At 45.1% G+C, this 15332-nt stretch overlaps 1 protein-coding gene across 3 annotated transcripts in view; it reads right to left on the bottom strand.

The window, feature by feature from the left end:
• The window catches only part of LOC113169035 (HIVEP zinc finger 3), a 35998-nt gene that overhangs the window by 4023 nt on the left and 16643 nt on the right, over positions 1-15332 (bottom strand). For 2 of the 3 annotated variants that reach the window (XM_026370162.1, XM_026370164.1), the window contains exons 2-5: positions 5153-7502; positions 4698-4999; positions 2366-4390; positions 1935-2077 (exon numbers count right to left, since the gene is read on the bottom strand). In XM_026370162.1, the coding sequence (XP_026225947.1) occupies positions 1935-2077; positions 2366-4390; positions 4698-4999; positions 5153-7151 (4469 nt within the window). In that variant the 5' untranslated portion in view covers positions 7152-7502. Of the gene's footprint in view, positions 1-1934; positions 2078-2365; positions 4391-4697; positions 5000-5152; positions 7503-12704; positions 12810-15332 lie in introns of those variants that run through there. The other variant, XM_026370163.1, reaches the window with a different exon arrangement.

The raw sequence follows: 15332 nt of genomic DNA, 5'->3' as shown, positions 1-15332 counted from the left end.
CAGCTAAAGAGAGGGAAGGGAGGCCTGGCAATGACCAAAAACCTAAAATAGACACTATATTTAAAAATCAAGCAACACATTTAGGTCTAGTCTGTAAAAACACTGTTTATACATAATCTTGATGTTTACCAAAAAGTTATTTATGGGCTCTGTGGACCGCAGACGTTTTATATCTGAATGAATTGTCCTCTATGAAAAACTGTATCTGCTCTCACTACTCCCGAAGAGATGTACAATCCATTCTGAATTGTAAATATCCAATGTGTGCTGACTGTTAATTACAGGATATGCACCACATCTACAAAAGCTCGTGCTTGTGAATGCTCCCGGTTGTATAACAGAACCAGCAACAGCAAATCATAACAAATTGTTACACAACTGCAAAATAGTCTCAACTGTGGCATTATGTTGTATTCATTCAGGGGCTGGCTAATGTTTACTGGCATGTATTTCTTGCGACTGCTAAAAATACCCACCCACATCTCAGGAAAAACAAGGCAAAAGTTGCACTTCACACATTGAGCACTAAATCAACAGCATGTCTCTCAGTAAACTCAACCACCAATCTGACCAACTACTGTAGCTGCTATGGTAGATGGAGAGAATAATACTTCCATTCAGAGTACACAGTAAAAGATTGATAAGGCAATTAAATTTCAAAGCTGCATATATGGAAAAACACTAAGACTGCTGGTGCAGAGTTTATGGAGCTAATCATTTTCACACATACTGTAAACAATACCCATTTCACGTGTGTGAATTACATTGTTCGTGTCATTGAAACATGGACAAATCTGCATGATTTATCTTTAAATAATGTTGAAAATAATAAGTGGCATGATTTCAGAGTGCTGAGAAAAGGTACAGGCATGATAAGTTAGGGTACAAAGCACTGAGCTGTGTAAAAGAGTGAGTACCTGCTTATTTGCATGCATGGAGAAAACACAGCAGGATGTGAAGGGGTACAGGTACACAGGCAGAACACACATGGGACGTTAAGAAGGAATGAAGAGAAAATAATACATGGGTAAGTAAAAGTGGAAGAGCTGCCAGAATGAAACAGGCAGCATGAACAGAGAGGGAGAAGAGTCATATGAGAGAGACCGACAAGGGTTTAGCAGGAAGTTGCAGGCTGATTATGGATGAAAATGCACTTCCTAAATATGTTTAATGAGTGGCTGCAAATGATAAAGACTTGTAATTAGTGTGTTATCTACTCTTAAGCAGACAGCTCCTTCACACTGGATCTGTTTGCACCTAAATACAAAACACAGGTCCCGTTTTATTCTTCCCATAAGATCTATACAGAATCAGATGCTGGAGACGCTCTCAGCTCTAAACACAATAAAGCTTGGAAAGAAGGCAGACTGCACTGGAAACCATCATGCAGGCATTTATGTAAAGCGCAAATATGTGAGCTGAGTGAAGTGTACAAATGGGGGCATGATTGAAGACAAACATATGTACACACTGTGCACAAACATGACGGTAACGACTATAATTCTGATTGCTTGCAGATTACTTCATACCGCGTCTTGTCGGTAACTTATGTAACTATAAAAACAGGCATTAATGAGAGTCTGACAAAGTGAAGTTGGAGACAACCTTTTCCCCTTTACACACACACACACACACACACACACACACACACGAAAACACTGCCATCTCTCCAAATTAACACTTCTAAAACATTCATGCCAGCAGTAAGAGGAAAAAGCTTGGCTGCAGGTACAAATAAAGTCCCCGTGGGCTGTACTGTCTCCCATCTGTTACTGTAATTCTCTGCGCGATCGTGTCAGCTCTCCATGGTTGCCGTTTTGCTGTCATCAGACGTTGGTTTGTGACAGTAGAAGAGCTCGGTTGTGTAATGAGGCACAGCAATTATCTGCAAATATTGAGGTGTGAAGGAAGCGTCTCGCTCTTGCAGTTCTTACCCTCCTTCGAAGATGCGAACGCGAGGCTCACTCTGTTTAGAGGTGGAGGGTCCTTCCTCCTCTCTCGTCTCTTTTTTCTCCTCCTTTTCGTGCTGCTCCTGATCCTTCACTTCAGTGAGGGTGCTGGCTGGGGTGGCATGTACCTACACTCAAGACACACAGAAAGATTCAAAATAACTTAAAATAAATTGTTAATTATTTTAGACTACCTCGCTGATTTAACATTTGAACAACAGAAAGGATCAGAACTGATGCAGCAGAACAAGCTGCATATGCTTGAGCTACATAATAATGTTCATGGAAGACTCCCAGTAATGTAAACACCTGGGGTAAAAGAGATGGCAGTCAAGCTTAGCGTGTCTTTAGCAGAGTGGTCTACATTAACTTATGAATGCATAAATACAACATGTGTATATTGTGGTTATGTTTACCTCTGACATAAGTGGGCTCCTGCTACTTGTAAGGGCTGATTTGCTTGCCGGACTTGGGGCTGTGGCCATGGTGTATGTCTCTGAGCTGTGCTTTTGTTTCGAACACAGTAGAGACAAGACCACCTTAGTGCTGAGGCCCGGCAAATTGGGGTTGTGAGCACTGACGCTCCAGGTAGAATAAACTGAGGTGCGGGGGTCCCTCTGGGCACATGGGTTGGGTTTGACATAGTTCAGGTAGCACCAGTTGACAGAGGTGGAGGTGTGAAGGCTGGGGTATGAAGGGCTGCTAGGTGTCCCAACCCCTTCTTCCACAACTGGTACCCCTTCCTTTTTTTGAGTTGTCTTCTCAGTAGACTCCTTCTCCCCCTTACTCTTTTCTTCCTTATTATTTTTCCTTGGCACTTGTGCCTGCTCACCCTCCACTTTCACATTTGTCACCTCAACACTCTCTGGTTGTGGTTGTTCTTTCTTTCCCTCTTCCAGTTTTCTCCCATTGGCTTTATCCTTTTCTTCCTCCCTTGTCTCCTGTTCCACATCCTCCTCCTCTGCTGCCTTGTGTTGTTCTCCCTCCTCTTCCTCTTTAACTCTTTTCTGGTGCCGTTGAGCCTCTGTGCTGAGTTCCAGACTGGCTGCTGGAGAAAGCATTCGTTTACTTCCTCCAGCCCCGAGTGGACCATATCCCTCCCCAGATCCTGAGGCCAAATCTACAGGCAGAGACAGGGGAACGTGGCTCCTATTGTCAGGGTAAGGGACCTTCAAGTAAGACCTCTGCAGCTTTTGCCGCTCCATCTGGCCCACAATGACCATTGCTGTGCAAGTAATGGGCTCCTGTATGCGGTTGGAGGACAGGATCTGAGACAAGGTGGTATACATAGCACTGGCAAATGTAGGTATGTGTGTTTGGAGGCGCACTGGCACCACAAGGGACACTACGGGTGTAAGCTGTGCTAAGCATGTGGCGATGACTGGCCGTGGATGGTGGTAAGAGACTGATTGATGGGTAATGACAGAAGACATGGAATAGATAGGGACTCTGTTGTCTGCAGTAAGAGGGGAGGGATGTGTGGTAAGTCTTGGGGAAACGGGCATGTACAGAGCCTGACTAGCTCTATTACTGGCAGAGGACTGGAGAGGAACTAGAGCAGGCAGCTGATGGAGTGGTATACCAAGTCGTTCAGCCATGTGAATCTGTGCTGGGTGTATATGTGGAGGACCTGTCTGTGAGTGTAAGAAAGTTCTGTGGATGATTTGGGTGGACAGTACTTCAGAGATGGCTGTGGTGACAGGGAGTAGCTGTGATAGTGACCCCGGCGGGAATGCTTGCTGGCCTCTTGGCTGCACAGGGAGCACATCCTGAGAGGGTGGGAAGATTTGTGGCTGTAACAGCTGCAGGGTTTTTCCTGTGGCTTCCAGGCTGAACCGTGAGCTTGCTTCGGTTGAGTAGAGGTGAGGATGGGTGGAGTGTGACGGCCCAGGCTTTGGACTCTCTGCTCTTGATGAGTGACTCATGCTGGCCCCCTCCTCCTGCTCAGGTTCACCTAAGGTAGCATGCTTGACGAGAAGACACTTTCTCCTTTCTTTCCAGGATGATGAAGACTGCTGAGGGGACAGAGACCCATAGTCAAAGGACTTACTTCTGGTCTCTGAGGTCTGCTCTGTTTGTTGGGAACTGGCTGGAGTCTGCTCTGAGGCTGAGCGCCTCATCTCCTTGTGGCTTTGGTGGTGTTGGTGGGAAGCAGATGGCACCATCAACATCTGGGCGCTTTGGCTAGTGGGAACCCAGATGGCAGTCTCTGATCTTGCTGGGTCCTCAAAAGAAGCAGAAAGGCTTGAAGTGTGGGAGATGTTACTCTCTTGACTCGGACTGCGAGGGAGAGACACAGACTCGAAGCTAGACTCCCCAGAGGACTGAGCTGCTTCTGCCAGGCGGAGTCTTTTCTTCTTTGGTGGAAGCTTCTCTGCAGGAAGCTGGGCCAAAGTCTGACTACGCTGAGGCCACTGGAACTCCTCCACTCTCTCTGCCTCCTAGAAGAGATAGTTTATTAATTTAGCCTCCTGTGTAAGAAACAGGGACATTGACTGGTTACCTGTTCAAAGACGCTTTTAGAATTTGGAACTAAAAAAAAACAATGAGACCAATTTCTTAGTTCAATGCGTGTTTAATATTTGTTTAACATGAAATCTGTAATTTTTTAAAACCTTTGTTTTTCATGGGAGGCAGTTGAAAAATAGGTCAACAAAAGTAAGGCAGTCTATTATAATATACAATATATAAACATATAAGCATATAAACAATATATACGTAGCTAAACACTGTTAATTAATGGTGTACCTTAGACGAAGAGACTGTCACTGGTGATGACACAGACGGCATGTCAGCATCAGGCTCCACAGTAACAAGGATTTCTGGCACTTGGATGTTTGGCTGGCGGATGAGGCGAGATGTAGAGGGTGATGGTTTTGGCTCGGGTTGTTGTGTTTGTTGACTCTCTCTGAGGTCTGGTTCCTGACTTTCCATGGATATACTCTCCTGCTTCTCAAAAGAGCTTGTGTGTTGGATGACAGACACACCCTTCCGGTCCCGCTGCTGCTGCTGCTGTTGTTGTTGTTTTGGCTCAGCCTGTAAAGAAACACCTAGAAACATACATCACATAAAAACAAAAACAAATTAACTACCATTACATTATATTGATATACTTCTCGGGAATGATAACATTTAGTTAAGTATATATCAAATTCCATTAGTGTAATGTTATTTTATACTACAGCAAAGATACATAAACAAACCTGAGAGAGCCTGGCTGAGCTCTGGTCTGCTTGGCATTGGGATGAGACCTGCCGAGCTCCCTGACACGGTTACAGACCCAGGGCTGGGGGGGTCTTCCTCAAGGCTCTCCTCTTTCCTCCTCTTCCTCACAGCCATGGCCAGTGCTCTAAACTTATAGTGCATCATCATCTGGGGGCGGTCCTCCCTGCACGTTTTACTTGTGTCTCCAGTCTCTTGTTCTAGTGTTTGCTGTCCTGGACAGATGTCTCTATGGGCCTTGCAGCTTTCACTAGACTGGAAGCGAGCTCCACATACCTCACATTCAAACATGCTGGGACTCTTTTGCTGTTGTTGCTGTTGTGGCTGCATGGCTAGTTCTCTGCCTCTGGCTGATGAGTAAGAGGCTGGACTGGCCTCCTCCAGCATTTGCTCAGCTCCCAGGGGAACTTCTATAGCAGGCTGTCGCCTGAGCATACGCTGGGCACTGCCAACTCTCATCTCCGCCAGCACTGCTTGCTGCTCATCGAATGACTGGCAGAGACGGTAACCTCTGGGACGCGCTGCACCAGAGGTGGAGGGCTCTTCTTGGCTGGTAGATGATGGCATTGAGTGGCATCTAAGCAAAGGCATGGATGACAGCTCCTGGGTACCTAGTGTATCTGCCTCAGGGTGGTGGAAGTGACTCAAACCACTGGGACCAGGAGCTTCCCCTTTGGGATCAAATGTATAGAAATCTTTAGGGGTGGTAAATTTAGGTGACTCCATGCTGCTCTTCCTCGACAGAGAGGAGCGGCGGGGCTTTACACTGTCAATCTCACTAGTGTCTACTACAGCTTCATTGATAGTGATAAGTTTTGTAATGTGTTCTATTACTTGAGTTTTGGGCACAGCAAAGGGAATGCTCTTTTCCTCTGTTCCTGAGGAAAGTGAAGAATGAGGCTGCGGTTGATGGGGACTGCGTTGTTGCCCTCCCAGCCTTCCATATTTCCCTAAAATAATTTCCGCATAGGATTTGGCACTGGCACTGGGAGGGCTAACTTGGGACAAATCAGTACTGCCTCCGGAGAAGTAGCCAGACTCTGTGCTGCCCTTGCTGCCAGGGCCTAGAGAAGAAGATGAGGTGGAAAGGGATGATGGAGGGTCATCTGGAGAAGCCATGGGGCCTCGTTTCCTTTCACTAAGCCTCATTGCCAGTCTTTGCTTTACAGCCTGGGAGTCTTCAGGTCTCTGGCTCTCCTCTGAGCCTCCCAGCAACTCTTTACCACCTTTCTTTTGCTGGTTCAACATCTCCTTAGAGGAGGATTTTCTGTGTTGGCCCGTCTCTTCCTCAGACTCAGTGCTTTCTCCCTCTGTATGTTCCTCATGATCTTCTCCAGCAGCACTGCCCTCTGGTCCACTCAAACTGGGCTCATCACGACTGGACGCTAGGCCAGCTTTAATGCGATGGGCATGGGACTTCCGATGCTTGTATAGGTTGCTCTTTGTCTTGAAAGAAAAGCCACAAGGGGCACAAGGGTAGGGTCTTTCTCCTGTATGGGAGCGAATGTGTTTCTGAAGAACGCTTGGCTTGGCACATGGACGGCCACAGTAAGTGCACACATATTTCCCTGGTTTTTGGGTTTTTTTCTCCACTTTTCTTGTTGAGCTGACCCCTTCTAGACCCTCTTGGCTGGACTGAGATTGGATCCCTTTACCAGGTTCACCCCGGGCAGAGGACGTAGAAGGGAGAGATGAGGTCGTTGAGGAAGCCGGAGAGAATAAGGTGCCTCCTGAGGGACCCGGGTTGTCGGATTGCTGCCATGCTACTGCTTGCTGCTGCTGTAACCGAAGCAGAAGGTCAGTGCGTTTGGGTTGGCGATTCTGCAGGCGGCCCAGGGCTCTGTGTACAGGACGAGGATTAGGAGGCTGCTGGGACTGCTGACGTGGACAAGATGCGAGTGAGGATTCAGCGGTCACATGCTGCTGCTCTTGCCTTCCTGAGCGCTCCCCATCAGCCGGACAGCTGGGCTCAGCCTCCATAGAGTGGGGAGGTGGCCTCACAGACACACAAGGAAGGGCTCTCTGAGCCTCATGGAGCTAACCGCATGGCAGCAAAGAGGTCAGAGGCAGGGAAACATGGACAGACTGAGTTGTAAATAAAAACAGAGGGCCGTTTTCGGTGTGGGCCAAAAGTTAATCAAGAGGACCAAATGAGTCATCATTAAAAGTTGCCCTGGAGCTGCATGGATGCAGGTAAACATGGATCATCTCGCTGTCTAAAGCAGCTCAGCTTCTGTCCAGCCTCAGCCATTCTAACAGACTTCCCAAGGTCTTCTCTGCATCTTCTTTGTTGGGTGAGGAGAGTATTAGCTGTTTAGTTTCTGAATTGGTCTAAAAAAAAAAAAAAAAAACACACAGAAAAAGACAAGGAAGCACTCAGTCACAAAAGCAGAAACACATTAATACATTCATTATATTCTCATAGAAAGGTTCCGTCACAAAGAGCTATGGTAAAAATATCATCCAGTCCTCTACAAAAAGGAGAAACACAAAAGTTTCTAAATAAGAGCAACAACACAAAGGTAAGAAAGAAAGAGTTCCCAGAGTTCATTATTTATACTCAGAAACAGAAAATGATAGGACCTTAAGAAGATGCGTTTAGGCTTCTTGACACCAAAGAGTTTGCAAAAAAAGAAACTGTACTATATGTTAAAGAAGAAGACCCCTTATCATACTCTCTATTAAAAATTGCAACCACGTATCATAATATGATAAATTGGGCTATGTGTCGCGGTGTAGTGTTGAGTGGGGTCAGTGTTGTAATGAGAACATTACCAAGGTAACAGGATCCACAACATGTATTTTTTTCTCAACTATCCTAGCTTCAGCTCTTAATAAATTGATACTGTGCAGTGATTTGTCAGGCACACCTACTGTAAACCTATTAAGAAATGTTAGGTCAATATGTTCTCTTACTAACATTTGGAGGAGGCATGGTGATCTGTGCACACATGAATCAATTATTGTACGTGCATGTGTGTGCATACTGCATAAACACTTGTGACCAGATAAAATGAAAGTTTCCCTTCAAATCCTGACCTTCATTCAAAGCAGACCTTTCTGACTCAGGTTTGAAACATGCTCGGCCCACTCTGCAGGAGTCAGACCAGTGCAGAGCCAGCCAGGCAACATACACAGCAAAGGCACCAAGAGAGGAGAGTATGGTGTTGGGGCAACGAGTCAAAACAAATGTTTAAAATATAACCTAGACTTATCTGATCTGGCAAAAACGCTGAAGGGTGAACGTGGAGTGGGCAGCTTTCTAGCAGATAGGATTCAGTCTTTGCCCCTCACAATCTACTGTTGAACAGCCACCAGAGTGCAGTGTTTATGAGGGACCAACTGTGGTTGATTGTTACTAAGCCTGTTGTGAAACCTTTTATCAAGATACATCTATGTAATATTTCCCACTCACACATTACTAGAAAGCTGTGTTTATGAGAAGCCAAGTATAGCCGATCGTGAAGACTTGGAGATGAAGTTACAATGAAATCTCTTTCTTTATCTAGATATATGTGCTGTAATATTTCCCACTTACTACAAACCCTGCACTCCGTCTCGGCTTCAGACAATGGATTCTTGTATCACAGCCAATCAAAATGTATTTTGGGAATGGATAGGGCCAATCATAACATTTTCAGGAGCCATGCACAACGGCTGACAGTCCCAGCACAGGCTCATCCAGAGTTTCCACCATCGTTGAAGACGCCCAAACACCACTTGCAAACAGGCAGTAATGAAAAGGGGGCAAGATCAAGTGAGGGAAGGTGGAGAAGAGAAGAGAAAAGCCTGATTCAGTGATCCAGTGGTGGAATAAACAGCCCAAACAGAGAACTGCAGCTTAAGGTGCCAACGGTGTCGAAGCAGTGCTGACAGTTTTTTTTGTTGTTGTTGTTTTTTTTTTTTTAATGAGTCACACTTTTGCTCTCTCTGTATGCATAAAAAACACTGCACAGTCAGCCTTCATTAGCGGCAGTTTACAGTGAGGGAGAAAAAAAATAATCAGTCTCCTTTTTGGAAACAACTTGACAGATTCTCAGCTCCATCACCATGTTTCCCCACATCTGCTAAGAACTGATGATCTGTTTAATGTGCGTTTCTCCAAGCAGACCAACACTTGGATTACAGCAGCATTTACAAGGCAGCTCAACAAAACGAATCTGCACGATTAACATTTTCATTTGTCTTTCACCTTCTCGGCTGTTCGGGAAACCGTTTGTGTACCGTGGTAGCGTTAACGTCTTAAGATGGTAAACCAGAGAGACGGTTAACATGTACACAACTTAGGGAATGGAGGTTACAAAAGAGTTTGCATCAGGTCCAGTGTGTTGCTCCTCACACACTTACATTTTAGAGAGAAAGTTACATGCAACAATGAAAATAGGTGAAAGAGAAAAGGAGCAGAGGAGAGGGTTAGAGAAAAATAGCAAATAGGATAAAAAGCAGTTGGAGTGTGAAGAAGAAGGATGCTGTGCAAGACAGGGCAGGAAAAAAAGCACAAGACAAACTGTCTTCCTCAGCCCTCCTTTAACAAATGTCTTTGCTCATGTACAGCAGCGGTTATCAGAGTGTAGGTTTAATGATCTCTGGCATAGCTATTGATGGAGCCCTTAAACAGGACGATTAGAAGGTTTTAAGGTTGGGGAGAGCACTGCTTACATTATTCATGGCAGTCTAGTCTGCCAGCTCTGAGGGGGGGAACACACTGTCAGGACCTTGCCAGCAAGATGAAGGAAAGGCATGCCAGGTCCGAGCCCACATCAAGCCAAAACACACATATACCCTAGAGCACACATACAGTACAACGTACAGTGCTCCCCCTCCCCAGAGCAATAGCCACTAACACACAGCAGCCTTCAATCCTGTCTGACAGATCTGACTAGCCAATCAGCTGCTGTGCTCAACTCACGCTGATGTTTGACAAGGGGTTTTTCTTTCTCATCATCCTGATTCCACGGGGGATAACTTATTTCCAATGATGCCAATTGCATACAACACTTCAGTGCACCATGGGCTTATTTACACCCCCCCAGAAATCAGTGGCATTGACTGTAGGTGAAAAATATGTGACAAAACACACAGGTTATGTAAATTTGTCTAACCTTATCGATGAGGGAGGGGCCAGGGTGCTCTGCATGTTCTTCAAGCGGCTCTATTTTTAGGCAAAGGTGCAAGCAGGAAGCTACTAATGCAGCTGTTAAATGGTTCTTTTGATTGGTTGAGTTAGATCAAAGCCACACATTAGCAGCAGTTTGCAAAATGACAAACTGAGTGAGACATTGCCACCTCAAGTTTGTCTTGAACCACTGCATAATGATTCCTGCAACAGTCTCATGATGTAAGGAAAGCTTTGTTGTGTGATCTAGTTTTTAGTGTCTGGCCCCAAAATGTGATTAACAATTGGTCCACAGAGAGAATGAGTGGGGGATATACTGTATGTGTGACATTATGCATATGTGTGGGTACATGCAAAGAGGCTTTGTCAGCAGAAACAGACACGTATGCAGGCACCCAAGGGAACCTTGACACACGGAAGAGCTCACACTCCATCTCCTTCACACACACAACCACACACACCCACCTGCTGTCTGTCTCCTTTCATCATCTCAGCCGTGTCTATTAAGTCTAAAACTGTAAATGCCATTAACAAGCAAATATTTAGCTCAACTCCTTCTCAATAAGTAAGTGCGGGAGCTTTGCAGCAGTTTTAGACTCAAAACTTCATTATCATGCACAGGAGAGTATGGCCGGTGGAGTTTGTGTTCATTTCCTCATCAATACCCACATGTATTCATTCAGCTGGTAATGATGGATAAAAATACAAGCTAAACATTAAATTACCTTGCGCCCTGAGAACAAACAAAGCCTCTTAAGTGCTTTTTAAAAAATCTGCTGTCATACTGTACGCCCTCCTCCCAAACACACACACGCACACACACACACACACCTCTCTCTCTTCCCATTCTCTCTTACTGGCAGTAGCCTGGTGCAGGTTCCCATGGAAACCAGCCTACTCTGAGCAACGGCAGATGGAGAGGGAGCTAGAGATCTAAATTTATCTCCCAGCATCCTCTCGGACTACAGACGCGCACTGGCAGCAGGAAGTGAGGTGCTTGGCCTTGCATGCATCGACAAGTTGGCATGACCCTTGACATCTAACCCCCTTTGAGTGATGACAGGTTGTTGTCACTGCAGACAAATACAAACAGCACTGCCTACCCAGCTTGAATTGCAAAGCTCAATGCAGAAATACAACATTTAACATGTGCAAGAGATTCTGCAGCATTCCTTAAGTATAAGGTAAATATGAAGTTAATTCATAGTCCCCGATACGCCTGGACATTAACACCAATCACAGAACAACAGGGAGAAACTATTAGAAAACAGAACCAGATGCTAGATAGACCAAAAAAACTCACAGGCTAAGACTCACACTCACCTAGGGATGTCACTGCTGTTAGTAACAGCCTCAAGCTTGAAGAAAAAAAAAAAAAAAAAAAAACACCACATACCAGAACACTCACTCACTTTCCCTCAGCTCTGTGTGGGATGCATCGGGATCGCTGTACCTCTGAGACGAGAGGGTGCAGCGAAGGATTCCACAGGGCTTTGAAGCGACTAGAAAGTTCACAACCGTTGCAGTGTTCACTTTGACTATATACACAGGCTAGTGAACCGCAAGCCAATACTGGTCTTTGAATCAAACACACACCTTGACCACCTTTAAATGCACACCCAAGAGCAAGAGAAGATTGTACTGGGAAATTTAATGACAGCCCTTGTAGAGGAAAATTTGGTCCTTTGGTGACATAATCAACTGCAAAACAAACTGACCACAACTCTAAACTCTCGTGCTAAATTGCACGTTGCCAGGTTTGGTGTTATTTTATTTGCGGACAGGAGCCTCACAAATTGATCTTTTCTTTAACCATACAGTCCAACGTTTGTCCTAGAAGGTTTTGCCTCTGAGTGAAGAAAAGCTCCATGCTTTGACCCTGTACTACGATAAAAACAAATTCCACAAAATATACCTAAACTTTGGAAAAAAATGAATGGCAAGTTCAGCAGCAAAGGGATTCCTCTACCAGGATGGACACGCAAAAGATGTCATATTCACTATGACACTATTCACTTTGTATCATTATGTCCACAGACTCCAGTGACATCATTTGACACACCAAAACACTTTGATTGTCTTTCAAGCAGTGAATACATATTTGACATTCTCTCACAGTTAAAAAAACCAAAATACATTTAACAAATCCTCCTCTGTGCTAGACCAAATGACAAATTGACATGAAGAACCTAACTAACTGTGTACACAATTCCAAAAAGTGAAACTGCTGAGATAACTAACTAATTTGCTGCAGATGTCAGAATAAAGAGTGAAAGAGAAGAGAAAGGTTGAGGAGAGAGAAGAAGACAGAGATGGATAAAATATGAGAGAAAGACAGGGAAGGGGGGTACAGAGAGAGAGAGAAAGAGAGAGAGAGAAAAGAAGGAAAGAAACAGACAGCTTGGAGTTTAGATTACCTGACAGAGCAGTCTGGTCTTCCCCCTCAGAGACGCTTCACAGGCACTGCGAGACAAGCAGGGAGAGCCAGAGAGAGTGAGAGCGGATATGACTGTTTGAGTGGGTGTGTTAGTGAGAGAGAGAGAGAGAGAGAGAGAGAGAGAGAGAGAGAGAGAGAGAGAGAGAGAGAGAGAGAGAGAAAGAGAAAGATAGAGAGGGAGAGAGAGGGAGAGACAGTGAGAGAAGAAGAGAAAGAAGGACAAAAAGAGAGAGAGAGGCTGGGGTAAAGCAAAAAAACAAACAAAAAAAAAAAAAGCAGAGTGATGGAGAAAGCAGGAGGGTGGAAGACGCCAAATGAATTTTTCCACTGTACAAAATGTAAAGGGGGAAGGAAGAGGAGGAAGATACAGCATCAAGAAACTAAAGGAGGCTCATATTCCTGTAGAATGAGTAACACCTCCAAAAAAAAAAAAAAAAAAAAAAAAAAATCACATCATCGTCTAAAACCACAGTAATGCTGTGTTTTTTCAAATTTTTTAATGCAATGTCCATGTTTTTTTTTTTTTTTATTGCCAATGCAACTAAAGCACTTACAAACCAGCACAGTCGACCCAAAAACATGTGCTGGCACATTCGAGACGAAAAGGGCTGCTGCTGCTTCTTCAACTCACACATATCCAGCGGCGGTGGCACACTGCCGACAGATAGGATTACAAACAGGTATTACATGGGGGTTTCCCCTGCAACACTGCAACACAGGACCCTGGAGGTGATTCTTTGCAATTATCACCTCCTTATGAGCAAAGTTATGTTACTGTGCTCAGAAACCTAGCAACCTCCACCCTAAGGGACAAATCGTCAGCCTATGTGAACAGGTCTCGTTTACGTAAATGTTCCAGTTTCAGCTTTAGTGCCACTGTGCTGCATCTGTAAATGAATTCCAGAGTAGAATCCATTCAAGCAAGCCCCCGCATTACGCAGAACTCATGCTAGGCCTATCAGCAGTGCAACACGAGAGAGAGAGAAACAGAAAGAGAAAGGGAGAATTGAGAATGAACGGAGGTCCTGCTGTTCCATAGAGCTTTGCCTCATTGGCAGAGCACAGGAAGTGTGAGTCACACGCTCTAAAATAAACACTCTCGCACAGCGACGAGCCGGCACACAGAATGAGCGGATGGCTGGGCTACTGATCAGAAGGAAGGCAGAGGGAGCATGGATCCTGACAGGCCAGCAACACGTGGTGGCCTGGTGAGACTCACAGCCAGATGATGAGATGAGTCAAACAGAGAAAACACACTCTCCTACTCTTATAGCTTCATTCGATTTCAGTTTTATTGTCTGTCATACACCTGCTCATTTGCTGTCTTTAACAGACCTCTTATCTTTGTTCTCCTTCATTCTTTCTCCTCTCCTCTGTGTTTCCTTTCTCATTTTATTTGGTTCCAGTCAATAGGGGTGCTGTTCAGGACTTGGTGATTACCCCTGAGTGCGTGCGGCTGCTGGCTGACTGCTGTAGGGGACCGTACTGGCTCGATGCTGGGCTACTCTCACAGGCTGCTGGTCTCACTGGCCGAAGCACTGTATTGTGTCTGCCTGAATGTGCTCATTGTCACCCTTACAGCACACACCTTCCACACTGTGCTTTCGCATGAGGGACCTTAACCCATCCGTCATCCTTTGTCCTCTGTTCCTCAGACGGAGGGTTTCTGACGGGAAGGTGGTGGTGGGGGGGGGCAGAGGCCTGGGAACAAAACTGCCACTGTGGCAATGATTGACAGAAAAGTCGCTCTAAACAGACATAACGATTAGTAAGGCCGGAGACCGGGCGGCAGACACACAGTGTGGAGAGAGCCCTAGGAGGCGTTAAGCTCAACAGAGAAGATAATAATTTTGCAGATGAATCAAAATGGGAAGGATAAAGGCGTGAATGCAAGTTTTTATGATGCTACAATAAATGGTCACCATATGCTATCCAGTGGCCCCAAGCATGCCAGGCTCATATTATGTAAAGCTGTTCTCATTTACTGTAAATGTAAACAAGGGTACAACTGTGGTATAGTCAGATGAAGTAATTCAATGCAGAATATGACACACGGCTACCTATACATTATAATCCACAGGCAAGCAACACCTAGAATGCAAACACCATGCTTTATAAGAAGCTCTATGCTGTTCTTGAGCAGCCACAGACTATAATTTAGACCAAATTAGTGGTTGGTGCATTTACAGACAACCATACAGATGACATATTTTTGGACTTTCACCCTATAAACTGCAGACACGGGCAGTAAACGGGCAAATATGGGAGTAGTCAGAGAGGGTTCTCTCTGTTCTGAGGGCAGATTATTTCAGACGTGTGGTCTTGCAGTAAACCGACCCCCCTCTGTCCGTTTGACTGTGGTGTTATGATAGAAACAATATCCTTTTAAACAAGGAGCCCACCTAGAATGTAAGTCACTGGGGCACATTATTATTGTACCTGTTTCTATTCTTTTGGTGAGAAAATGGTTACAACCAAATTGTCCATGTGCCTGGACTGAGTCCACTGGAACATGTCCTGTTCACAGTAGATTCAGTCATTACTTGGGTGCTTTAACTGCTCCATATTCACATTTCACTTCAAAATCAAACTTAAACACGTTATCCTG

This window comes from Anabas testudineus, chromosome 16 (assembly GCF_900324465.2).
Source record: "Anabas testudineus chromosome 16, fAnaTes1.2, whole genome shotgun sequence".
Classification (NCBI taxonomy): domain Eukaryota; kingdom Metazoa; phylum Chordata; class Actinopteri; order Anabantiformes; family Anabantidae; genus Anabas; species Anabas testudineus.
The sequence above is the reverse complement of the archived record's forward strand: the minus strand, read 5'-3'. Positions and strand labels throughout refer to the sequence as shown.